Source organism: Dendrobates tinctorius, unplaced genomic scaffold, assembly GCF_039654945.1.
Source record: "Dendrobates tinctorius isolate UK_male_01 unplaced genomic scaffold, ASM3965494v1 ptg000147l, whole genome shotgun sequence".
NCBI classification, from domain to species: domain Eukaryota; kingdom Metazoa; phylum Chordata; class Amphibia; order Anura; family Dendrobatidae; genus Dendrobates; species Dendrobates tinctorius.
The window spans coordinates 18,463,255-18,489,824 of NW_027361814.1; the positions used below are offsets into that span (position 1 = coordinate 18,463,255).

The 26,570-nt window shown below is 42.4% G+C and overlaps 1 protein-coding gene across 1 annotated transcript in view; it reads right to left on the minus strand.

Annotated features, from left to right (window-relative positions):
* The window catches only part of CFAP46 (cilia and flagella associated protein 46), a 257,741-nt gene that overhangs the window by 171,941 nt on the left and 59,230 nt on the right, over positions 1-26,570 (minus strand). Inside the window, exons 13-18 of the mRNA XM_073546509.1 lie at positions 24,159-24,387; positions 22,711-22,831; positions 12,561-12,687; positions 10,653-10,780; positions 8,626-8,768; positions 7,229-7,362 (exon numbers count right to left, since the gene is read on the minus strand). Coding sequence (XP_073402610.1) covers positions 7,229-7,362; positions 8,626-8,768; positions 10,653-10,780; positions 12,561-12,687; positions 22,711-22,831; positions 24,159-24,387 — 882 coding nt within the window. The remainder of the gene's footprint in view (positions 1-7,228; positions 7,363-8,625; positions 8,769-10,652; positions 10,781-12,560; positions 12,688-22,710; positions 22,832-24,158; positions 24,388-26,570) is intronic.

Below are 26,570 nucleotides of genomic sequence, written 5' to 3' on the forward strand. Positions count from 1 at the left end.
ATGAGGGAAGGGAAAAGACACTGGGTCTACGCGTTTCGAGCTACTTTGTCATGATTAAGAGCAAGTAGCTGCCGGTCTTGTATTGCAGTGTCTCATGAGCGGGAGCAGTCTATTGCTGCTCATGTACATGTGTATATCCTGAAAAAAAAGGAAGTTAGTATCTAAGAAAGCTTCCAGGGCCAGTGTGAATATGGCGACATTTTTTCATTTTTAATAAAGATCATGTTATGGAAAAAGAAAAAAAAAATTGCCAAAAATATTTTTTAAAAATCCCACAAAAACCTGATTTAAACAACAGATCATTCTCCTTTTAAAAGATACATGAAAACATTACATTTCCTGCTGTAGAATCTCTGTCGTAGATTTGGAAACTGCGTGTGTGACAGGCTAATCTGCTGCAGATTTTGATTTTTACAGATTTTGCCGCATGTATGAAATCTGCAGTAAAAACTTACAGCACAGTCTGAAATCTGCACCAGGAACAATTTCTGCTGCAGATTAGCGACTGCTGTAATATGCTGCAGATTGTTTTTTATGCCTTTTCTGACATCTTTTGCCGCCAATGATTTGTAAAAATATTATGCATTAGGCTTCCAAGTAGAAGCCACCTGAAAAAATGGCTCGATCACTTTTTAGTCGCTTTGGAAGCGGTTAAAAAAAAAGTTAAAAAAGACTGAACATGTGAACAGCAAGTAAGTTTTATGTTGCTATGCGTATGTATATTCTTTTTGGGAATTTTTTTGGTGTTTTTTTTCAGGCACAATATGAAGCACCTGTTTAAAGGGTGTAGCCAGTCTCGGACTGGCCCATAGGGAACAGAGGAATCCCCTGGTGGGCCCCCAACCCCACTGTATGGGCAGTACTTGGCATAATTCACTTGATTCCCTCTGTACAGAAAAAAGCAGCATCTCATCATTCAGTAACCAAGCTCCCCAGCTTATTATTATATAAAAACACAGGTACATTTGTTAACAAGGGTACATGTAATATTTGTATGTAGGTGAAAAGTGGGCCCCCCAAAGTCAATGTTACTGGTGGGCCCACTGGGTGTAGCCACTACCTTTTTTATTGATGGTCTAAGACTAAGCCATCAATATCTGACCGGTGGGGGTACGACAATCGGCTCCCCTGCTGACCAACTGTGACCGGCGGTGGACGGAAGGTCTTGGTTGTTGCCGGACAACAGAAGCTCCATGATTTCGGTAATAGCCGCGGCCGGGTACTGCAGATTCATCCTTTCTTCATTTGAGTAGATCTTTAGTATCTGATCGCAACTATTATAGCTTTGACGGAACTGCTGTGTTCCGTCAGAATCCAAGAACTTCTGGTTGTCGACGGTGACAGCTGATCGGTGGGGGAGCAGGGTGTCGATCTGACACCGATCAGGTGTTGATAGCCAATCCCTTGGATAAAAAAAAGTAGTGGCCAAACTCTTTAAACTTGGAGGTGCACTTGTAGCCCTCTTCTCTGTGACATAACTGCACCCTCTGTAAGTCCCGTTCTCCTGGTGTTCTTGCGTCTATGTAATATGAAAAGTCAAAACTTCTGGAGGAGTTTGTGCCTAATTCACATCGGATCGGGCCTTACGTTGGATTGTAACTCTTGTTAATTTCTTTCTTCTTCATTGATTATGACAGCATCCCTGCAGTACATGGAAGAGCAGTGAACCAGAACCTACCGGGAACCAGAGACGCAGAACTGCGAGCAGCTCCAGGCTGCGGATTCACAGACAGGAATCAGCAATGTCATGTCACATGCATCAACTCCCCACCGTAAAGCCTGCCTGCACCACAGCCAACTACGCTATCAAAGAGTAAGAGTTGTAGTCTCGGCATGATACATTTTACATCTAGGATGACATTAAATTAATTCTCCCCGTCAGCAAAAATGAAAAAAAAAAAAAAAAACTGTAGAGAAAAGGATCATTTATAATAATTACACAGAAAGAGTCAAAACTGTTATGTAGTATTATAACCCGGAGCTCGGCCTAAAGAATCGCTCGTTAAAAGGCAGAGAAATATGCATTACGTAACTACTATGTACTAACGTTGCCCGACTCTGGGCACTAAGGATAGGCACAGATGCCCCTCTTCTGGTTCCAATCAGCCGTAGCATTGCAGGATCTGGTCACAATAATTCTCCTCTCCTGCATGGCGGGACCTTCGGGCTGTCAGGGCAATCAGCGCCGGCCAATGTCGACAGGATCTGCCTGCTATGCTTTGCCGGTAGATGATGCTGCTGACCTTTACCTAGACCGTGTTCCTCTGTATTGTGACTCTGAACTTGACCTTGTCTCTGGATATAGCTCCTGCCTTGCCCTTTGGGATGGCTCACCTGGTACCTGTTCTACTCCTGGTTCTCCCCTCTGGTGGTCTACTATCTAGGTTCTTGTCTAGTCCTCTGGCCGGTCCCATCATGACCATTCCTACTTCTGCCAATGTTTGACTATGCTACTGTGATACTTCTTGTCTTATCTCCTGGTGACGACTCTTGACTACATTTGTGACTATGCTATTACTCCACATTTTGTCTGCTCCAGCGTTTCAGAGAAAATAAAGTTTGAGGAACCAGCCGGGGACCATACGTACAGACGAGACTTGTCCGGCGGTCAACCGAACTGGTTTTATCCAACGCTGCTCCAGGTGATTGACTGGTCTCTTTCGTAGCGAGAGAAATGTCAATCACCTGGAGTGGTGCTGCATAAAGCCAGTTGGGATCACTGCCGGACAAGTCTTGCTTCAAACTGTGGTTCTTGGCTGGTTCTTCAAACTACTTTCTTTTTTTTTTACGAAACACCAGAGCGTTCAGAGAAAAATATACTTGGCTGCAATCATGAAGCCAGGTACTGATTCTTGCTGCCTCTGGTTTGGGCAACATGAATGTAGAAATGGGTTCCTATTTAATACAAGGTTTTCCATTAGCAACCCCTTAAAGGTCCAGAACACGTGCGGAATTGAGAGATGAGGCCCGGCACAAAGCTGGCTGATTCTAAACAACACCCCACAGAAATTAGCATGATAATAGAATATCGGTCATAACATATTATATGCAATCTGAGAGCAGCGTAAAGTAGGGGCTGAGACTCTGATTCCAGCGATGTGTCACTTACTGAACTTTGTGTTGTGATTTCAATAAAATCAGTGTTTTATCAGCAGATTATCACTAGAAGACTAGTTATCTTGAGCCTCCTGCTCTGTGTAACCACACCTTGATCACTGATTGACAACTTTCTGTCTATGCACAGTGTACACAGAAAGCTGCCAATCAGTGGTGTAGACGGGGTTATACACAGTTTAGCATTCAGAGCACTGCTAGATCTGCAGCAGAGAAAAACAGGGATTATATGAAAATGACACCATGCAGACCAGAAAGTGACACATCGCTGAAATCAGAATCTCAGCCCCTACATCATGCTGCTCTCAGATTACACAACACAAATCTGGAGAAAGATTTACTTTGAAGTAAACCGTGCTGCTAAATTTATTAGTGGTTTGTAGGTTCAAGCTTGCCAAATAAAACGCCCATTAATCGAATTCCAATTTTGGAAGGTTATAATTTACGGAGGTTCAGATGAAACTTATGTAATAATTTGAAATATAAGTGGCCATACAGAAGCACAGACAACTTTCTTGCCATCCCTCCCACTGTGCCTGATTTACCCGATGTAAACTTTTCCCTATCGGATGAAGGGATTTTTCAGCAACCCTTCACTTTGGGGTGATCGCCACTGCTCACGCCGAGGGTTCTGGGAGTTCATTGAAGTGATTGCACATATTTTCTCAGCTCCTTTTTGCAATCTTTGCGTTTACCCAACACTGCATTTTGCTCATCATCAACGGGAACACTTCACTGCACCTTGCAGCTCCCAGCCGGGACGTTTTACATGATTGTTATACCTACTTGTTCCCATTCAGGTTACCGCTTCAATTGCGGTATTACAGAAAAATGCAAACTGGAGGAGATGACGCGACGTTCGCCCACACATGTAATCACAATTCTATCGGATCGCCATCTGAATAATCGGAACGCGGTTTAACCCTTCACTGCAAGTGATGAGAGCAAACTATAGTCCCACAATCCCAGTGACTGAGATCTTGAAGATCTGCATCTTACCCACATCCATAATGCAGAAACACGACCATTAGTCAACAATCTGACAATCACAGAGCCACAGGTAGCACACCATTGATCTCCGCGTTGTAGAGTGACTACATAGATGCTCTTTTGCAAATTTCACTTATCTCAAAAATTGAGTTTTTGGACTTCAATCTTGGCTATTCACGCACATCATGAAGAAGCCGCATGGAAACGATCACTCGGCTTTGTTGCGTTTGATTTTTATGTCAATGAAACCTTGTAAGTGCCAACACATCTCCATAGAAATACAGAACGGACATGAAATCATAGGAGGTATGACTTCCACCAATCAGACATTTATAGCAGACTAGTGTCATTAGGGGCGGCTCATTCTCTGAAAATTAAAAACTCTAACGTAGTACTGAATCTGTAACAAGACATCGGAGACGATGGACAGACTGATTTATGGGTCCTTCCTGTTGAAAACTATGGAAGTTGTCCTGGGGGCATCTATCAAAGCCTAATGTAATGAGAGCCTAAGGCCTGTTTCACACTTCCGTTTTTTCAAATCCGTCAAAATCCGTTGGTTTCCGTAAAAAAACGGATCCGCCATTTTTTGCAGGATCCGTTTTTTTGTCCCATAGACTTCCATTAGTGGTTACCGCGGATCCGTCAAAAAAACGGATCCGTTTTTTTAAAAACGGATCCGTTTGCATCAGTTTCCGTCAAAAAAACGGAAACGGATCCGTTTGGCGGACACAAAAACGGAAGTGTGAAACAGGCCTTATACTACTCCTGATAAGAGGAGTTCAGAATAAGGTGACGTTCACACATGTAAGTGAGAAGTCCAAGTGCCATCACGTATCTTATCGGACAGCCCTTGGACTCAGAGAGTAGAATGGATCCATTTACACATGGGTTAAAATCACGGATCCGAGAGTGAGATCCATGTGACTCAGAGCAGGTCCTATTCTGATCCGATTTTGTGGATCACAATCAGCCATTAAAGAAGTTGTTCCCTATTTTATCACTGATGACCTATCCTTAGGTCATGAATGTCTGATCAGTCGGGGTCAGACACCCGGCACCCACGCAGATCAATTGTTCTCGGTGTCGGCGGCGCCTGCTGCCAGTCAGAACTGCTAAATTGCGGAACTGCTCCGTCTTCTGGTAGTGGCCGCGGTGGGGTAGTGCACATCTGCCTCTGTTGATTTGGATAGGAGGCGGATGTGCAGTACCCTGCCGCGGCCACTATCAAAAGGGAGCGGCTCCATAATTGAGCAGCTCTGGCAGGCGGCAGTGCCGGGGGTCGGACTGATCGGACATTGATGAAGTACTGGAGAACGATTTGCTTTTGTGTTGCATCTGCATCTCACAGATTTGTTGCTTATTATACATTTGAATTAAAAAAAATGACCTTCCGGGGGTCTTTCTTTGGAGTCTTGGATATAAGCACGCCTCTTCAGTGTACAATGAAAAAAAACAGAGTAGAAAAAAAAGGAAGCAACTAGGATGACAGCTGAGAAAAAAATCATCCAGTTCTCTGGGATAGGAACATTCACATGGATATGTGAATGCAGCCTTGAGAATAAATTCACACGCTTCAGTCACAGCTGATCTCCTGGGGAGGAAACACCGACCCAGGGGAGATGTAGTATTATACGGCGCCCATTAAACTCACCTCACACCAGTTAGTAAATGGCTGTGCTGAGTCGACCAGAGTAAGATCCCTTTACACACTTTTAGTTCTTCAGCTCGGAGACTAGGAAGGATCCAGAGTGGGCAAGACAAGTATGTGTACTCTTGTGTGACACATCCGACGTCGCCCCACAAAGGAACAACTTTCTATTACATCCATGCTCTCTAATAAGGGAAATGGAACCAATTCTTCAGACTCTGAAGAATGAAAACCTCACTTAAAATGAAGGTTATGAGACTTCTGATGATACAGTGGCTTGCAAAAGTACTCACCCCTTTACCTCTTTTGTTACATTACAATCTATGTTTAAATATTTTTGTACGCCGATTTGTGTGTGATGCATCAGCCCTAAATAGTCTATGTTGGAAAAGTGAAGTGCAAAAAGTATAGGCATGACTTAAATTTCTGGGATCAAATAAGTAAAAATTGGCACGTGCATATGTATTCACCCCTTTTGCTATGAGCACCCTAAAGATCTGTGGTGCAAGCAATTACCTTCATAAGCCCCATACTTAGTGAAAGTACTTTGTCTACCTGCCTGCGATCTAAGTGTCACATGTCTGTCTATATATACACTTTACCTTTTCTGAAAGGCCACAGAGGCTGCAACGCCATTAACAAGAGGCACCACTAACCAAACAACACCATGAAGACCAAGGAGATCTCCAAAAAAGTCATAGACAAAGTTGTTGAGAAGAACAAGTCAGAGTTGGGTTGTAAAAAAATATCCTAATCTCTGATTATCCCCCGGAGCATCATCAAATCCATTATCATCAAATGGAAAGAACATGGTACCACAACAAACCTGCCAAGAGAAGGCAGCCCACCAAAACCAAGGCAATGAGGGCATTAATCAGAGAGGCAGCACAGAGAGTAAATGTAACCATAAAGGAGCTGCAGAGTTCCCAAGCAAAGACTGGAGTATCTGTCCATATGACAACAATAAGCCGGACACTCCATAGAGATGGCCTTTATGGAAGAGTGGGCAGAAAAAAGCCTTAACTTATACACAAAAATTGTAATGCTTGTTTTAAGTTTGCCAAAAGACATGTGGGAGGCTGACCAAATGTATGGAAGAAGGTGATGTGGTCAGATGACACCAAAATTGAACTTTTTGACCATCAAGGTAAAAGCTATGTCTGGCGCCAAACTAACATAGCTCATCACCCCAAGAACAGCATCCCCACAGTGAAACATGGTGGTGGCAGCATCATGCTGTGGATATGTTTTTAGGCACCAGGGACAGGAATAATGGTTCTTGTCGAGGGGAAGATGGATGATGCGAAATACAAGGATATTCTGGAGCAGAATCTGTTTCAGTCCGTTAATGATTTGAGACTGGGACGGAGGTTTACCTTCCAAATGTTCACAGTTGTGGGCATGTTCTTTACAAGAACTGATGCAAACCCTCAAAATAAATATATATATATGTTGTAATTTAACTCTAGGTACCTATACAGGATCCAGTCTGGATCTTCTTCCAGGTTTATGGGAATGTAAGATGATGGACGCATACTTGTATCTTCGGGTGGGACTGGACTATCATTTAGTTTGCATCCTTCAGACTTCAAAAACTGGATTGTCGCCTGTATGAAAAAGATAAAGTTCTAGCACACTGTATAAATCGCATGTTCACAGTCAATATCACTTGATAACGGTCTTTGCAAAAAGCCTCATTGACGTTATAATTGAGCCGACGCTTTCCCGTGACATGTTTTTACTTTTCTCACAAATCCAGTGTTTGCGGCTCTTTTACTGGAGGTGTTACAGCTGAGAGATTTCTTATATGACCTGCTAAATTCACGGAAGGGGGTTGTTGTGGATCAGAAACCCAAAGTGATATTACAGTGCTACTCTGGTCAAGGAGTAGAATTTCTGGCGAGGTGCACGGAGGCACACGGCACCGAGAAGATGTGATGTCGTGTGCACCTCTTTACGACTTTTGGCGCACTGCACTCCAGAGAGCTCTTTGTTAAGATTGGCGTGCACAACATCAGTCCTAATTAATCAAGACCAAAAGTGATCAGCTGGCTCCATTCTAAAAAGAACTTGCTGACCATTTTCAGCATTAGGACTACCTAAAGAAAAGGACAACCCCTTTAGTTATAAGCATTTCAGAAGGCCTTATAATAATGGAGATTTTTGAATTTAATGAGAATCTGTCACTAGATGTATGCTGGAAATAAAGACGCTACCTTGCCCGTGATCTTGATAAGACATACTCTACCTAGTATGTACACAGCTCCCATGCAGATGTATGCGTCTCTATAGTGACAGACTACAAACAAAAACTGTGTGTAGTCTGGTCTCCTGTTACACCTCTGACTCCGTCCTCACTTCTTACTGACGTATGGAAGCATGAGTGCAGGGTCAGGGCTTGGTTGTAGTCATTTTCCGTGGAGACACGTGCCCATGAGGAAGCTGTATACACAAAACGGTTGCGTGCAATCAAGACTATATGGATCATATCTTATTTTATATGCTTTTTGAGCAAAGAAAAAAAATGATTCTACTATTGTATACAGCCTTTGATATTAATGTGGTATTAATCAGAGATGAGCACATAAAGTCCAGGTCAGTACTTCCGAGCCCCTAGATGGGAGGCCTGTGAACCACCTACTTCCTGTAGCTGCTCCTCTTGATCAGCCGGCGCTGGGCGTCAGGCTGGCTAATCAAGAGGAGCCGGAGATGCCGCCACGTAGGAGGCGGTTCGCAAGACTAATGTCCAATGGCCAGGAAATACTGACCTGACTGCCGGACCAGGGTCCTGTGAATTGATTTGCTCATCTCTAATATTAACCATGTAACATATAAGCAGCGTGACACCAGGAGCACATCTTCATACTGACCTCGGCGTTGATAAATCGGATTTCTGCAAGCATTCGTAATAAGCTCTTCTCATCGCTGAATAATTCTGGTTTTGGCTTCGCAGGTTCCAGCTCTGAATTCCTTCCTTCCTCCACCGTGCTAGGGGCAGGACTTTTATTTTGTGCTAATTAAAATACACAATAAAACATAAAACGGTTACGGGACTTTGTCTTCTAAGACTGAACCCAAGCAATTCAGGTGAGAAAGGGCAAATTTTAGGGCAAGGGCCAGATGGTGCGGCGGTGAGGCGGCTTCCCTCGAACCCCAGGGTAGGCCACACTGTCTGGCCCGACCCTAATACCTAATCTAGTTTTTAAAGAGCACTTTCACTTAAGAGTCACATGTCAAAATAGAAGTTGTCACTGAAGTCTTTCTTCATGGTCTTCAGACCGATAGACCACTGCTCTTCTTTCCTGAACACAAGTAACATACAAGGAAAAACATTTGTTGGGTATTCTAAAACTGGTTTTACGGCTCCGTTCACACTCATGTTTGGAGAATGATTCGGTGTATAAATGTGGACGTATGCCCTTAGGGATGTATAAGCCTATCACTCACTCCAGTTATATTATAAGGCACAGATGTGTCCACCCTCACCTCTTCTTCGATGAACTGTTGGACAGCGTCTATCCCACCCAACAAGTATCAGTATTGGTCAGGCCACGGCTACTGATATTTGCTGTATGGTTCACGTGTGCATTCGGCAGGTGTCATGCGTCCATCCCATTCCAGTGAACGGCTGATACATGACACCGGCCGATCGCGCACATGCAGCATATATTAGTAGACTGAAAGATTAACATGAACGAGCTCTCTTAAAAATGCTCGCTTCACGATAATCATTCAGTGTAGACAGACTGAAAACACTGGTGAAATAATCTTTTGCGCAGTGTGAAAGATCTTCGCTCTCGGCAGCACACCGTCCTGGGTAGACTGGACTTGTGCTTCCGAGAACAATGGCAGCCTATGTGCAGTGATCTAATACAGATCGCTCAGCACGCAGGGTGTAAAGAGGCCATTAAACGCCCACCGTTAGGAAAAAGTTTACCGATTGGCGGCCACGTTGTGCCGCTGGTCGATCCATGTAAACGAAATGTGATCTTTACAATCCAAGTTTCTGTGAAATCAACCCGATTTGCATTTTGAAAGTTGTTCCCACCTAGGTCCTAAAAGTGTAACTCACCCACCTTCCATTTCTCTCCACGCAGGACTCCTAATATGAAGCTGCCTACATTTCCTCACCATAATACACAGGAGCAGCTGATTTCTAATTTTTAGCATCTTTTACCAAGATTGCATTTGATCTAAACAGAGACTAAATGTTTCTTAAAAAAAAAATCTATGTGCATAAATTTTTTTTAAAAAAGACCCCAAAGGGCTGTAGAGGGAATGCTAAAAGGAATCACTTGTTTCTCACTTCTGTACTTAGCCATGGTGTGAAAGTAAATGTCCCAGAAAGTCAGCAGCTACAGGAAAGACTGGAACAAAATAAAGCACGTGAGCACAAGCAGGACACAAGGTTTCAGGGGACTTCAGAGAAAGCCTTCAACAAACTTTGCATGGATCAAAGAGAATACAAAAAAAATGCTTCTTTCTCCAGTTAGCAACCACTTCTCCACTGCTTCCTGCTTGTTCTGAGCAGTGTGAGATCTCAGCAGGAGTCGGGACACTGTGGAGCTGTCAATCAGGCTAGATGGGCAGAGATTGAGTAAAGGATTATACAGCCATTTTGACTTGGATTTTCAATGTAAGTACACCAGCTTCATCAAGTCTAAGATATATATTCAATTGTGTATGGAGTTTGAGAGATTCACTTTCATAACCAAAGTCCATAACTCCGAGCCTTCGCTTAATGCACAAGGCTGTGCACAAAAAAAAACTTTTAAAATTGTATTGCGTTCCACTAAAGCCATAAACATCTAACACAATCTACCCTTTGTGCAAAGCAGAAATAGTCAGAATGATGACACCCAGCACTATAAGGGAACAATGGTCACGTTATACTTACAGACATCAAGCTTTGACGTGCTCCACCGGCCGTCGTCATATAGGATGCAGTAACGGCAAGCTGCCCTACACACATCCCACACCTCTTGCTTCCGTGCAACCTTGGCCAAATCCGCCCACATCCTAGCCCTAAAAAACGAGAATATTAGAAACAAACACCACTTATGGTTTGCTTTACCCTTAAGTTACAGGGACACACTTAGCCCTTTATAATAGTAATATTTTGTTATAACTGCCCTAAAGGGAATCGTAAAGCAGGTTTTGCTTTGCAATCTGAGAGGAGCATGATGTATGCAAAGAGACCCTGAATTTAGTGATGTGTCACTTACTAGGCTGCATTTGGCTGGTTTAATAAAATCAGTGTTTTGTCAGCAGGAGATTATCACTACAGGACTAGGCATCTCTTGACTTCTAGTCCAACCACCCCTTCACCACTGATTACTTTCTGCCTATGCATAGTGTACACAGAAAGCAGCCAATCAGTGAGGTGGGCGGGGTTATACACAGCTCAGCATTCAGAACACTGCTAAATCTGCGGCAGAGAAAACTGAGTGTATTACAACTGCTGAACCAGGTAAGCTAAGTGATACATCGCTGGAATCAAGGTATCTGTCTCTATATCATGCTGCTAACAGATTACATAACAAAAATCTGGTGACAAATTCCCTTTAATTCTACTTATGAAGCTCATAGAGAACAATGAGCCACTTCTATCCTAGTAGATTAACCATTACATCCCAACTTGGAGCAATGGATCACTCTCGGGTTTTCGATGTCTGCTTCCCAATGTAGTGATGTTAACCCCCAACCCTTTTCCCACCACGGCCACATTTTGTTTTTTGTGCTTTTGTGTTTTCCTCCCCTTCTTCTAAGGGCCATACCGTTTTTTCACTGTCCCGTTACCATGACCCTTGCAGCTGCTGTTTTGAATGACAACTTTAATTTCACCAAATAATGAACTGAAAACTGGGAAAAAATGGTGAAAACAAAAACAATTCACAATTGTAATTCTGAGTTTCGTTTTTACCCATGGTACATGACTCTCCAGATCAGTGTGATGACAGGGACACCAAACATATACAATATTTTGTAATTTTTTTTAGACTTTTTGGTCATTTTATCAATATTGTTGGCTGTGAGAAGACTTCTAAATCATTTAAAAACCCCTGTGAGCCTTGAACCAGGCTTAGAAGACGATCTCTGCAGCGGTAAACTATCACTGCTGCCGTCGATCATTTCGGTTTGCTTGTGAGAGTCGTTCACAGTACAGTTTTGGACATGGACAGGGAATCTGATCTAAAGGCCAAAGTCGGACAGTGATGTAAAATGTATTCGGTTCCACTTTTTGAGCGGTGAATATAACGTTGGGCTACTGCTCATAAGGAAACAATCATTTAAAGGGACTGTTCTGGGACTCTTTATTATTTTTATTATGTGCCTAAGAACTAGAAGGCAGGTAGTTGATAACCGCTTCCCTATAGTACCTGATGACGGTCACCGACCGCTCCTGCCAGCAATTTAGTGGCTTCTGCTGATGTCGCGTCGACAGAGCAGCGGCTTCCCTTCCCCTCTGCTCTGTTGACAGGGCTTGGATAAAAACGTTCAACCGACCGACGGCCGGATCTCCACTTACTGCAGGGAGCCAGCTTTCAATCAGCATGACGCTGGCAGTCACATCCTGTGGACAGAGCAGCCCGAAGAGCTGCTCTGCTGACATGAAGCAGAATTGCCAGCAGGAGCGCTCAGTGATTGCTGTGAGCCGGAGAGAACAGCCACGTACTTTTAGTCCCATAGTTTTAAAAACATTGTCCTGGATAACCTCTTTACTAATAATGGCGGTGTATGTGATACGTCAGATGTGTCACAGAACATATCGGGGGGGGGCGCACGCCCTGTGGGTGGTACTCACCGCTCCGCGTCATTAGTATTCTCCATGCGCTGTAAATGGCCATCAGTCTTCTGGACGCATTTCGAATGATGCTGCGCTTTCATGCATAAATAGCTTATCCGTCCCTTGTCACCTTTACCTGTGGAGACTGACAGCGGACAAGAAGCCAGAGATAAAGCTCTTACATCTGAAGACGTGTTTGTGTCATCACCGCGATCTGAACCTCTAGGCGGATAACACACACTGAGCACAGAGCTACAGCTCTTCTTCTTTCATGATCAAGGTTATAATGGGAAGAAACCATTTATTTCAGATAACACTTTATCACAAGTCTACTTGGCCATCAATCCGTCTCTTTCATGGGAGGTACATTTCCTTAGGGGTATGTTCACACTGTGTCTTTTTCCGTGGTTTAAAAACATACATTTTTCAAGTAGAAGACGCTTCAGGAAAGTTGACTTTTCTCTGTATCTAAAGCGTCAGTTTTTCTCTTATTTTGCTCATTTCTGGAGATCTTTTTTGCTGCGTTTTTATTGCCAGCTTTTTTTTTTTAGCATTTTTCAGAGTTTTGAACATTTTTTTCAGCATTTTCTAGTGCTTTCTGAACTCTATTAAACAATGATGAAAATGCTAGTGTTTTTTTTTTAAGTTTTTGCTTAAAAGCAAATGCAGAAACATGCCCGAGCGTCTTGTATAAGTATTGAGCATCTACTTAGCAGAAAATGCTTGAAGCAGCAAATCACAATGAGGTGATTATTATGGGGGACTTCAACTACCCCGACATAGAGTGGGAAACTGAAACCTGCGTATCTCAGAAAGGAATCCAATTTCTGTCAGTGACCAAGGATAATTATCTGTCACCACTTGTGCAGGGCCCAACTAGAGGGACAGCCCTTCTGGACTTAATTTTAAGCAACAGGCCAGATAGAGTAACAGAAGTCCGAGTCGATGGGCACCTAGGGAACAGTGACCACAATATAATACAATTCCACTTGTCCTTCAGTAAGGTGCCCTGGAAGGGGGTTACGAAAACGCTGAATTTCAGGAAAGCAAAGTTTGATCAGCTTAGAGAGGACCTTCACTGAATTGATTGGGACAATGTCCTCAAAAATAGGAGCACAGAAAATAAATGGGAAATATTTAAATCAGTTTTACACACCCACTGCGAGCTAGCCATACCGTACAGAAATAAAAGGGCTAGGAACAGGAGAACACCAATGTGGCTAAATAAGGATGTAAAAAGGGCAATAAATAACAAGAACAAGGCATTTAAGAAGCTAAAACAAGAAGGCAATGAAGAAGCATTAAAAAGTTATAGAGAAAAAAATAACATGTGTAAAAAACAAATACATTTAGCAAAAGTGGAAACTGAGAGACTCATTGCTAAGGAAAGTAAAACAAACCCCAAACAATTCTTTAATTATATAAACAGTAAAATGATTAAAATTGATGGCGTCGGCCCTTTAAAGAACAATGAGGGTGAAATCATAGAGAGCGATGTGGGAAAAGCAAATGTTTTAAATACTTTTTTATCAACAGTGTTCACACAGGAAAAGGATTTGCCAGGGGAAATGCCGAGTGATAATGTAAACTCCCCATTAAGTATTACCTGCCCAACCCAGGAAGAAGTGCAGAACCGCCTTAGTAAGATTAAAATTGACAAATCACCAGGCCCTGATGGCATTCACCCTCGGGTATTAAGGGAGTTAAGTAATGTGATAGACAGGCCTCTATTCCTTATATTTAAAGACTCTACAGAACCCGGGTCTGTTCCTTTTGATTGGCGGCAAGCAAATGTGGTACCAATATTCAAAAAGGGGTGTAAGGCTATGTGCCGACGTCGCGTTTTTGACGCGATTTTTTCCTGAGCAGAAACGCATGCCCTTGAAATGAAAAACACATGCGATTTTTGACACGCGTTTTTGACGCGATTGTCAAGCGTTTTCGCATGCGTTTTTCCATGCGTTTTTGCCCATATAATGGATGCTATGCGGAATCGCGGGCGATTCCGCAATATTAATGAACATGCTGCGTTTTTTACCGCTAAGCGTTTCCGCAGCGGTAAAAAACGCACCATTGGCACAACATGTGCGTTTTGTATTAGAAATCCATTGGATGCATTTTTTAAGCGTTTCCGCGGCAGAATCGCGCATTAAAAAACGCCGTGGAAACGCTTAAAAAACGCATCGTGGGCACACAGCCTCAAAGGGAACCTGGAAACTATAGGCCGGTAAGCTTAACATCTGTTGTGGGAAAAATTTTTGAAGGGTTTCTAAGGGATACCATTATGGAATATCTCAATGTTAATAAATGTTTAACTCCATATCAGCATGGATTTATGAAGGATCGCTCCTGTCAAACTAACCTGATCTGCTTCTATGAGGATGTAAGCTATCAAATGGACCAAGGAGAATCATTGGATGTCATTTATCTCGACTTCTCTAAAGCATTTGACACTGTCCCACATAAAAGATTGGTAAGTAAGATGAGAAAGCTTGGGCTAGGGGAAAATGTGTGTAGATGGGTAGGTAGCTGGCTTAGTGATAGAAAACAAAGAGTGGTTATTAATGGGGCATCCTCAGATTGGGCCAGGGTTACTAGTGGGGTACCACAGGGTTCTGTATTGGGCCCCCTGCTATTTAATATATTTATTAATGATCTAGTGGATGGTTTACACAGTAAAATATCAGTATTTGCAGATGATACAAAACTATGTAAGGTAGTTAACACAAAGGAGGACAGTTTGCAACTACAGACAGATTTGAGTAAATTGGAGAATTGGGCTGAAAAATGGCAAATAAGGTTTAACACAGATAAGTGTAAGGTTATGCACATGGGAAGGAGAAACAGATGCTACAATTAATTACTAAATGGGAAACTGCTGGGGAAATCAGACATGGAAAAAGACTTAGGCATCTTAGTCAATAAGAAGCTAAATTGGAGTGCCCAGTGTCAGGCAGCTGCCACCAAAGCAAATAGGGTCATGGGATGCATTAGAAGAGGTCTGGGGACACGAGATGAAAACATAATTCTCCCTCTGTACAAATCACTCGTCAGACCACACTTGGAGTATTGTGTGCAATTTTGGACGCCAGTGCTCAAGAAAGACATTACTGAACTTGAAAGGGTTCAAAGGCGGGCTACTAAAATGATAAATGGTGTTAGTTCACTACAATACCCAGAAAGGTTATCAAAATTAGGTCTATTTACTCTGGAAAAGAGAAGACTTAGGGGAGACTTAATATATATGTACAAGTATATCAGAGGGCAATACAGAGATCTCTCCAATGAACTGTTTGTACCAAGGACTGTGACGAGAACAAGGGGGCATTCTCTTCGTTTTGAGGAAAGACAATTTCTGCACCAGCATAGAAGAGGGTTCTTCACGGTAAGAGCAGTGAGGCTCTGGAATTCTCTTCCTGAGGAGGTGGTGATGGCCAACTCACTGAATGAATTTAAGAAAGGAATGGATGCTTTTCTTGTAACAGTATAGAAGGTTACGAGTAACAGAATATTATAGGTAGATGGTTGACCCAGCTAAGGGGAAGGAATTTTTTTTACTATGGAGAAAATTGGCTTCTACTCTGTGGGTTTTTTGCCTTCCCCAGGATCAACAATGCAGAACAGCTGCACTAAAAATAGGCTGAACTAGATGGACATAAGGTCTTCCTTCAGCCTTCAAGACTATATTACTATGTTACTAAGTTACTTGTCATTTATAGGAAATATGTCAGCAGGTTTTTGCTATGTAATCGGAGAGCAGCATGATGTAGGGTGTAGAGCAGCGGTAACACCGTAGGCAGTGAGCCAGCAAATTTCAAAGCAAAAGACTCTTTAATGTTTAACTCACAAATAATACACAGCACACGATATTGTCCAGATCACAGCCGGGAAACAGACACTCTGGATTACAGCCAATAAACACGCCAGTCCACCTCCTGAGACCAGCTGCCGTGGGCGACTTCTCCGCTGTGTACACTGTGGGTGCCAGGCCTTCCAACTGCCTTGGCTGTTAGACTCCGCTTGCCTGTGTTGCCTCACACAGGTGGAGCCATGCAGAGCCGACTGCTCTGCACTCTAGCAAACACCCTACTGACACACCCAAACCTTATTCTGCAGGGTTTTTAACTAGCAACCTGTGGCCGGGAATTAAATGACCTGCACCACTATCATCCTGCAGTCAGTTTCAAAACACAAAAGCCCAGAGCAGGTTTTCCCTAAATCTGCCTTGGACAACCAGCATGTCCAAGACCTACACTCATTCTAATCTGCATTGCAATCACAGCTACGCCTGTGACTACAATGCCCTCTCATGGCCTCAATATGCCTCAGTGCGCCTTCAGGGTGAACATACAGTGACCCTCACATGTAACACCAGTCACTGCCTCACAAGGGAAAGCGACTGCGATTCAAGTCATGTGTCACTTACTTAGTTGTGTGTTGCTATTTCAATAAAATCAGTGTTTTATCAGCAGGAGATTATCACTGCAGGACTCATTTCTTCATGCATTCTAGTCCTGCTCTGCCCTGCTAGATCTGCAGCAGAGAAAACTGTGATTGCATCAAAATGACCACATGCAGGCCAGCAAGTGACTCATCACTTGAATCAGGGTCTCAGCCTCTACATCATGCTGCACCTTGATTACATAACAAAAACCTTCTGACAGATTATCTTTAAAAGAAGCTCATAAGTCTGAACATTGAGGAAAATCAGATTTAATTAGGGGAGTTTGGATTTATCACCATTTGACATAACTCTTCCCTCACTATTCAGCGAGTCTTATAACCCTTTGTCATATCTGAAAGTTGCTCATGACCTACAAAAAGTTGGAGACCACCAGATTAGAGAAAATAACAAGCATTTGCTTTTCTTGATTGGGAAGGAAGACACTTGCAGAATACAACCTGGTTGTACACAACTTATTGCAAAACTTTTCTCATGCCGTCCCGTCAAGGGGGAGTAATGTGTGCAGTTTAAAAGTATGAGTGTTCCCTATTGTCTACATTGTCTATTGGCTAACTGAGGCCGTCCCATAGGGAATAAATGGAGTGGAGGATTCCATGGTCAACCTCCGCTCCGTCAGGGTCCATTCTGGGCACTGGTTATAGGGGATAACTTTTATTTTCTTGGTATAACCAATTCAAAGCCTTTGTGCAGCCATCTTTATCTAGACATACAATAGGATATTTGTAAAGTAGATTTCTTTTAGAAGCTTTGCGTCTTTCTATTATCCAAGTTTAATGGTTGTTTTCGCTTTATGACTTGCATTGCTCGTCTTGTGTTTCCTGCTAAAACCTTCGACCACCAAAGATCACAGACATCGGTACGAACCATGGTATAGGTCATCAATAAAATAGGTCTTTAGGCCATTTTCACAAGGCAGTATTCTAATCATTTGTAAGATAAAAGCTAGGAGTAGAATCCACGCTGATCAGTAGGTTTAGCTTATAAAACTGATGCATAATAAAGACACGTAATAAAGGGATTGAGGGGATTTAGGATTAGAAGAATAAAGTTTATTTCAGAAGCCGACTACCCATTGTTTGCAGGTTGTGTCTGATACTGCACTTTCCACTTGACAGGGGAGGAGTTGTGGTATCAGAAAGAAATATACACGGCGTGGTTCTACATCGATATGAGTTGTGGTATCGGACACAAATATACAATAAGGCGTGGCTCTACATGGAGGAGAGTTACGTTATCAGACAAATTTACAATATGGCACGGTTCTACATGGGGAAGAATAAGGGTATCAGACACAACTCTACAATAAAGCGTGGTTCTACATGGGGAAGCATTGTGGCATCAGACACAAATCTACAATATGGCGTGGCCCTACATGGGGAAGAGTTAGGGCATCAGACACAAGTCTACAATATGGCGTGGCTCTACATAGGGAAGAGTTAGGGTATCAGCATAAATCTACAATATGGCGTGGTTCTACATTGGAGAAGAGTTGTGGTATCAGACACAAGTCTACAATATGGCGTGGTTCTACATGGGAAAGAGTTGTGGTATCAGACATTAATCTTCAATATCGCGTGGCTCTACCTGGGGAAGAGTTAGGGTATCAGACACAAGTCTACAATATGGCGTGGTTCTAAATTGGGAAGAGTTAGGGTATCAGACACAAATCTACCATAAGACGTGATTCTACATGGGGAAGATTTACGGTATCAGACACAAATCTACAATATGGCGTGGCCCTACATGGGGAAGAGTTAGGGCATCAGACACAACTCTACAATAATGCGTGGTTCACATGGGGAAGAGTTGTGGTATCAGACACAAGTCTACAATATGGTGTGGCCCTACATATGGAAGAGTTAGGGCATCAGACACAACTCTACAATATTGCGAGGTTCTACATGGGCAAGAGTTGTGGCATCAGACACAAATCTACAATATGGTGTGGCCCTACATGGGGAAGAGTTAGGGCATCAGACACAACTCTACAATAATGCGTGGTTCACATGGGGAAGAGTTGTGGTATCAGCATAAATCTACAATATGGCGTGGCTCTACATGGGGAAGAGTTGAGGTATCAGCATAAATCTACAATATGGCGTGGCTCTACATGGGGAAGATTTGTGGTATCAGACACAAGTCTACAATATGGCATGGCTCTACATAGGGAAGAGTTAGGGTATCAGCATAAATCTACAATATGGCGTGGTTCTACATTGGAGAAGAGTTGTGGCATCAGACACAAGTCTACAATATGGCGTGGTTCTACATGGGAAAGAGTTGTGGTATCAGACATTAATCTTCAATATCGCGTGGCTCTACCTCGGGAAGAGTTAGGGTATCAGACACAAGTCTACAATATGGCGTGGTTCTAAATTGGGAAGAGTTAGGGTATCAGACACAAATCTACCATAAGACGTGATTCTACATGGGGAAGATTTACGGTATCAGACACAAATCTACAATATGGCATGGCTCTACATAGGGAAGAGTTAGGGTATAAGCATAAATCTACAATATGGCGTGGTTCTACATTGGAGAAGAGTTGTGGTATCAGACATTAATCTTCAATATGGCGTGGCTCTACATGGGGAAGATTTACGGTATCAGACACAAATCTACAATATGGCGTGGTTCTACATGGGGAAGATTTACGGTATCAGACACAAATCTACAATATGGCGTGGCTCTATATGGGGAAGATTTACGGTATCAGACACAAATCTACAATAAGGCGTGGTTCTACATGGGGAAGATTTACGGTATCAGACACAAATCTACAATATGGCGTGGCTCTATATGGGGAAGAGTTGTGGCATCAGACACAAATCTACAATATGGCGTGGTTCTACATGGGGAAGAGTTGTGGTATCAGACACAAGTCTACAATATGGCGTGGTTCTATATGGGGAAGAGTTGTGGCATCAGACACAAGTCTACAATATGGCGTGGCTCTGCATGGGGAAGAGTTAGGGTATCAGACACAAGTCTACAATATGGCGTGGTTCTACATGGGGAAGAGTTGTGGCATCAGACACAAATCTACAATATGGCGTGGCTCTACATGGGGAAGAGATGAGGTATCAGAATAAATCTACAATATGGAGTGGCTCTATATGGGGAAGATTTACGGTATCAGACACAAATCTACAATAAGGCGTGGTTCTACATGGGGAAGATTTACGGTATCAGACACAAATCTACAATATGGCGTGGCTCTACATGGGGAAGAGTTGTGGCATCAGACACAAATCTACAATATGGCGTGGCTCTACATGGGGAAGAGTTAGGGTATCAGACACAAGTCTACAATATGGCGTGGTTCTACATTGGAGAATTGTGGCATCAGACACAAGTCTACAATATGGTGTGGTTCTCCATGGGGAAGAGTTGTGGTATCAGACACAAGTCTACAATATGGCGTGGTTCTATATGGGGAAGAGTTGTGGCATCAGACACAAGTCTACAATATGGCGTGGCTCTACATGGGGAAGAGTTAGGGTATCAGACACAAGTCTACAATATGGCATGGCTCTACATAGGGAAGAGTTAGGGTATCAGCATAAATCTACAATATGGCGTGGTTCTACATTGGGGAAGAGTTGTGGCATCAGACACAAGTCTACAATATGGCGTGGTTCTACATGGGAAAGAGTTGTGGTATCAGACACTAATCTTCAATATCGCGTGGCTCTACCTGGGGAAGTGTTAGGGTATCAGACACAAGTCTACAATATGGCGTGGTTCTAAATTGGGAAGAGTTAGGGTATCAGACACAAATCTACCATAAGACGTGATCCTACATGGGGAAGATTTACGGTATCAGACACAAATCTACAATATGGCATGGCTCTACATAGGGAAGAGTTAGGGTATAAGCATAAATCTACAATATGGCGTGGTTCTACATTGGAGAAGAGTTGTGGCATCAGACACAAGTCTACAATATGGCGTGGTTCTACATGGGGAAGAGTTGTGGTATCAGACATTAATCTTCAATATGGCGTGGCTCTACATGGGGAAGATTTACGGTATCAGACACAAATCTACAATATGGCGTGGTTCTACATGGGGAAGATTTACGGTATCAGACACAAATCTACAATATGGCGTGGCTCTATATGGGGAAGATTTACGGTATCAGACACAAATCTACAATAAGGCGTGGTTCTACATGGGGAAGATTTACAGTATCAGACACAAATCTACAATATGGCGTGGCTCTATATGGGGAAGAGTTGTGGCATCAGACACAAATCTACAATATGGCGTGGTTCTACATGGGGAAGAGTTGTGGTATCAGACACAAGTCTACAATATGGCGTGGTTCTATATGGGGAAGAGTTGTGGCATCAGACACCAGTCTACAATATGGCGTGGCTCTGCATGGGGAAGAGTTAGGGTATCAGACACAAGTCTACAATATGGCGTGGTTCTACATTGGAGAAGATTTGTGGCATCAGACACAAGTCTACAATATGGCGTGGTTCTACATGGGGAAGAGTTGTGGCATCAGACACAAATCTACAATATGGCGTGGCTCTACATGGGGAAGAGATGAGGTATCAGAATAAATCTACAATATGGAGTGGCTCTATATGGGGAAGATTTACGGTATCAGACACAAATCTACAATAAGGCGTGGTTCTACATGGGGAAGATTTACGGTATCAGACACAAATCTACAATATGGCGTGGCTCTACATGGGGAAGAGTTAGGGTATCAGACACAAGTCTACAATATGGCATGGTTCTACATTGGAGAATTGTGGCATCAGACACAGGTCTACAATATGGTGTGGTTCTCCATGGGGAAGAGTTGTGGTATCAGACACAAGTCTACAATATGGCGTGGTTCTATATGGGGAAGAGTTGTGGCATCAGACACAAGTCTACAATATGGCGTGGCTCTACATGGGGAAGAGTTAGGGTATCAGACACAAGTCTACAATATGGCGTGGTTCTACATTGGAGAATTGTGGCATCAGACACAAGTCTACAATATGGTGTGGTTCTACATGGGGAAGAGCTGTGGCATCAGACACAAATCTACAATATGGCGTGGCTCTACATGGGGAAGAGTTGAGGTATCAGAATAAATCTACAATATGGCATTGCTCTATATGGGGAAGAGTTGCGGTATCAGACACAAGTCTACAATATGGCGTGGTTCTACATGTGGAAGAGTTGTGGCATCAGACATAAATCTACAATATGGCATGGCTCTACATGGGGAAGAGTTGTGGCATCAGACACAAGTCTACAATATGGCGTGGTTCTACATGGGGAAGAGCTGATGCATCAGACACAAGTCTACAATATGGCGTGGTTCTACATGGGGTAGAGTTGTGGCATCAGACACAAATCTACAAAAAGGCGTGGTTCTAAATTGGGAAGAGTTAGGGTATCAGATACAAATCTACAATAAGGCTTGGTTCTACATGGGGAAGAGTTACGGTACCAGACACAAATCTACAATATGGCGTGGCTCTACATTGGGAAGAGTTGTGGCATCAGCATAAATCTACAATATGGCGTGGCCCTACATGGAAGACTATGAAGGAGAGCACAAGTGCACTGAGTCACTTTCTGTAAATAAAGTAGACACCTTTCAAAAACTGAGCACAAATTGCTGATCTGCATTCTTGTTTTATTACAGCTCTGATATTAATTATTATAATTAGGGATGACAGGATTGGTTACCTTTAGCTTCATTCTCGCTATCAAGCACCATTTGAAAAACATCAGGAGCCAAGCAGAGGCCCGCATTGACAAGCAGTGGCCGCTTCTTCTGCACGGAGTCCTTTGCATTGCTTTGTTTTGCCTATAATAAAAAAAAAACAATGAAGAATTACATCTCATGGAGAAAAACATGCCAGAGGCCAATGAACTACAACTCCCAAGAGAAGTCAAGGTTTTACTTTTGTGTCACTGCCATCTGCAGAACTGTCAGGAAAAATGATTCCAGCTCACCAAAGACATAACACAACTACAGGCTAAAAGGTGTTTGGCCGGAGGGTATAACCCGAATCATTCAATAACATAAAGTCATGGCCGAAAGTGTTGGCACCTTTGAAATTGTTCCAGAAAATTAAGTAGTTCTCTCAGAAAATTAAAGCAATTACACGTTTTGTTGTACAGATATTTGTCTCTTTTGTGTGTATTGTAAAAACACACAAAAAAATGAGCTGGACAAAATTATTGACACCTTTCCAAAAATGTGGGTAAACAACTTTGTTTCAAGCATGTGATGCTTGTTCAAACTTGCCTGTGGCAAGTAACAGGTTATGGAAATATGAAAATCACACCTGAAAACAGATAAAAAGGGGAGAAGTTGACTCAATCTTTATATTGTGTGTCTGTGTGTGCCACACTAAGCATGGAGAACAGAAAGAGGAGAAGAGAACTGTCTGGGGACTTGAGAACCACAATTTTGGAAATGTGCTAACAACTTTCTCTGGCCTATTTTGTCGGTTTTGTGCAAAATGATGTTTAATTTGCCTTTTTTTCTGTTTCTTGTGTTGTTCCAATACACACAAAGGAAATAAATGTGTATAACAAAACATGTGCAATTGCAATAATTTTCTGGGAGAAATACTTCATTTTCTGTAACAATCTCATGAGTGCCAACACTTTTGGCCATGACTGTATATATATATTCTAAGTGTGGAAAACGCTTAAAGGGAAATGTGACAACTGATTTATGCTGCCCCAAAAAGACGAACAGTAATAATCAGACACTGGCTGCTTTATTGCGTATGAAATAGCGTGGCCTTTGAAGATATATTTTAAAAAACCAGTCAGGGACCATACTTCTAGGATGACAAGTCCAAGAGGCCGATCCCGGGTTCCTTCTTAGCACCCTGCTCTCCAAGACTGACAGAGGTCTTCTTATAGACACATATAGGGAAAAGCCTGTCAGTCTAGAAGAGTGGGGTGGGGAGAACCTGCCTCAGACTAGACATCCAAGAAGCTTGGTCCTCGGCCGGCTAAGTACATAGGCTCCAATAACGCAGCCAAAGCCTGAGTCACGCTGCCCAGTTCCCACAGTGGACTTGAACCTGAGATATTTTTATTACACTTGTACTAGCTGTAATATGTAAGATGCTGCTGGATGATGGATCCGGCATGAATTGCGCACAGAACATTACCTGCTCGATGATCATTGCGGCCTGATCTTCTGCACGTTCTGGCTTTGTGTACAGCGCAGTTCGCAGCTGGAGACGATGGAGGTAGCCTCTCAGGTGGGTTTGATACTGCCCATTGCCATCTAGAGCCAATGCTTTATCAAGGTGTTTAATTGCAACCTCAATTCGATCATCATCTTCTTCAATCTGAGCAATTTCCAAATGAATCTGGCAGCGCATTACGGTCATTAAACTGAAGAGTAAAGACAACATGATATAGATGTGCAGCGTCGGGCAGTATATAATCAGTATTTCTAATCCCCATAAGGGAATAGATCCCATCCATTGTTATTCACTATTCTTCAACCAATCTAGGAGAACAGGACATCATCACACTGGACTGTTAGCAGTGATGTAAAAAAAAGCATTGCCTGACGTATAAGCACTTTTTAAAGCCAAAAAGTTTCCCTTAAAGAGGACCGGCTACCTCTTCTGACAAGTCTGTATTAGTACATAAGTGTATCTAATATATACTTACCTTGTAATGTCTTCACATCCTGTCCAGATGTTTCCGGATCCCAGAATTCCAAAAGGCGGAAGTTCACCGACCACCATATTGTGACACCCAAGTGATGGGTGTCTCAATATGGAAACTGCTGGTGGTACCAGCCTCTTGCGCGGTACCACCGGCGAACACCGTCGCACCACACACAATGTATACGCCGTATGCACCACACACACAAACATACACTGTATATGCCGCACGCACCACACACACACAGACACACACTGCACACGCTGTACGCAGCCTCTTGCGCAGAACCACCAGCAGAACACCGTTGCGAACACGCCGCTGCCGGGATCAGCCGAATGATTCACTGACCGCCATCATCTTTGTACAGGAGGAACAGTGAATCATTCGGCTGATCACGGCAGCAGATGCGCGACGTGTCTACAGGCAGAGGAAGCCGGTCACATTAAAGGGGTTTTCCCATGAACAAAAGTTCATTTTAAAAAATTTCTGTGTCTGACCGTGTACGAAGCATACCTCATCTCCTGGGCAGGGGAGGAAGCAAAAGACAATACTGACATTACAAAAGGGGATCACAGAAGATTCATTTTGTGAGGTAAAATATTTCACTGACTGTTTTTAAACAATATTTTACCTCACAAAACGTATCCTCTGCGATCTTCTGCTGTAATGTCAGTATTGCCTTTTGCTTCCTCCCCTGCCCAGGAGCTGTGGTATGTTCTGTACACAGTCAGACACAGAGGTGAGAGACACAGAGCACAGGGGGGAGACGGCTCAAACAGGACAGCACATGAGGGGAGAATACAGCACAGGAAGGAGAGAGACAGCAGACATGGGGTAGACAGGTAAGAGAGCACAGATGGGAGAAGTCAGCACATGGGGAAAGAGAGAGCGGATAGGTGGGTGAGCACAAGGGGGGGGATTCTCAATGTTGCAAAGCCTGCCCCCATCGTGACATTACCGCCTTCCCTATGCGATAGCATCGGGCCTCCATCTAGTTTATGAATAATTCTCTAGCATCTTTTCTTGGATCTCATCACTGATTGTTTCTGATTCATCCCCTCTATGTTCAGGAAGCAGTTATAGTTGTTCCATCTCCCGTTTCAGTAAACAAGTGATCACTGGGTGCCAGGAATGGAGAGGAGCTGCTGGGTTTTAGCAGACCTACCTGTGCATCCAAGAAAATTAACATCCCTGTAACTGGGGCTAATATGCTATCCTCAGTAACACGGGAATCAACAATAATATATATATTTCCATTCCATTATTTTTGCTTTGCTTTTATTTTTTTTTAATTTATTTCATATAGTAAGGTCACTTATGGTGCGTTTCAAAATAACCATATAATAAAGGTGTATATATATATATATATATATATATATATATATATATATATATATATAGTATATATATATATATATATATAATATATAAATTAATTTCCAAATGTCCGCTAAACGTCATGTATGATCTTATGTGCGCAAAATGTGTGAAATAAAAAAAAAAAAATATATATATATATATAATAAAAAATTGTAATAATAATAATTTTAAAATAGTAATAATATTAATAACAATAATAGTTACAAACAGTAATAGTAATTTGAACAAATAGTAATAATTCTTTAATAAAAGACAAAACTAAAATAATTATATATCATACATAAAAAATAATTATAGTGGAAATGAAAAAACACATACAAAGTAAATTAAGTGACACTTTGAGTAATTAAATAATATATATATATTTTTTTTTCTTTAAAAAAAGGTGAAAAGTATAATATTTCCTTTTTTTAATTTACATTTTCACCAGACAAAGGTAAAATTAAAGAGATTAATATAAAAATGACAAAAAAATTAAGCCCCAAGTATCAAGAAAAAAGAGAAGCAAAAATCTTTGAGTG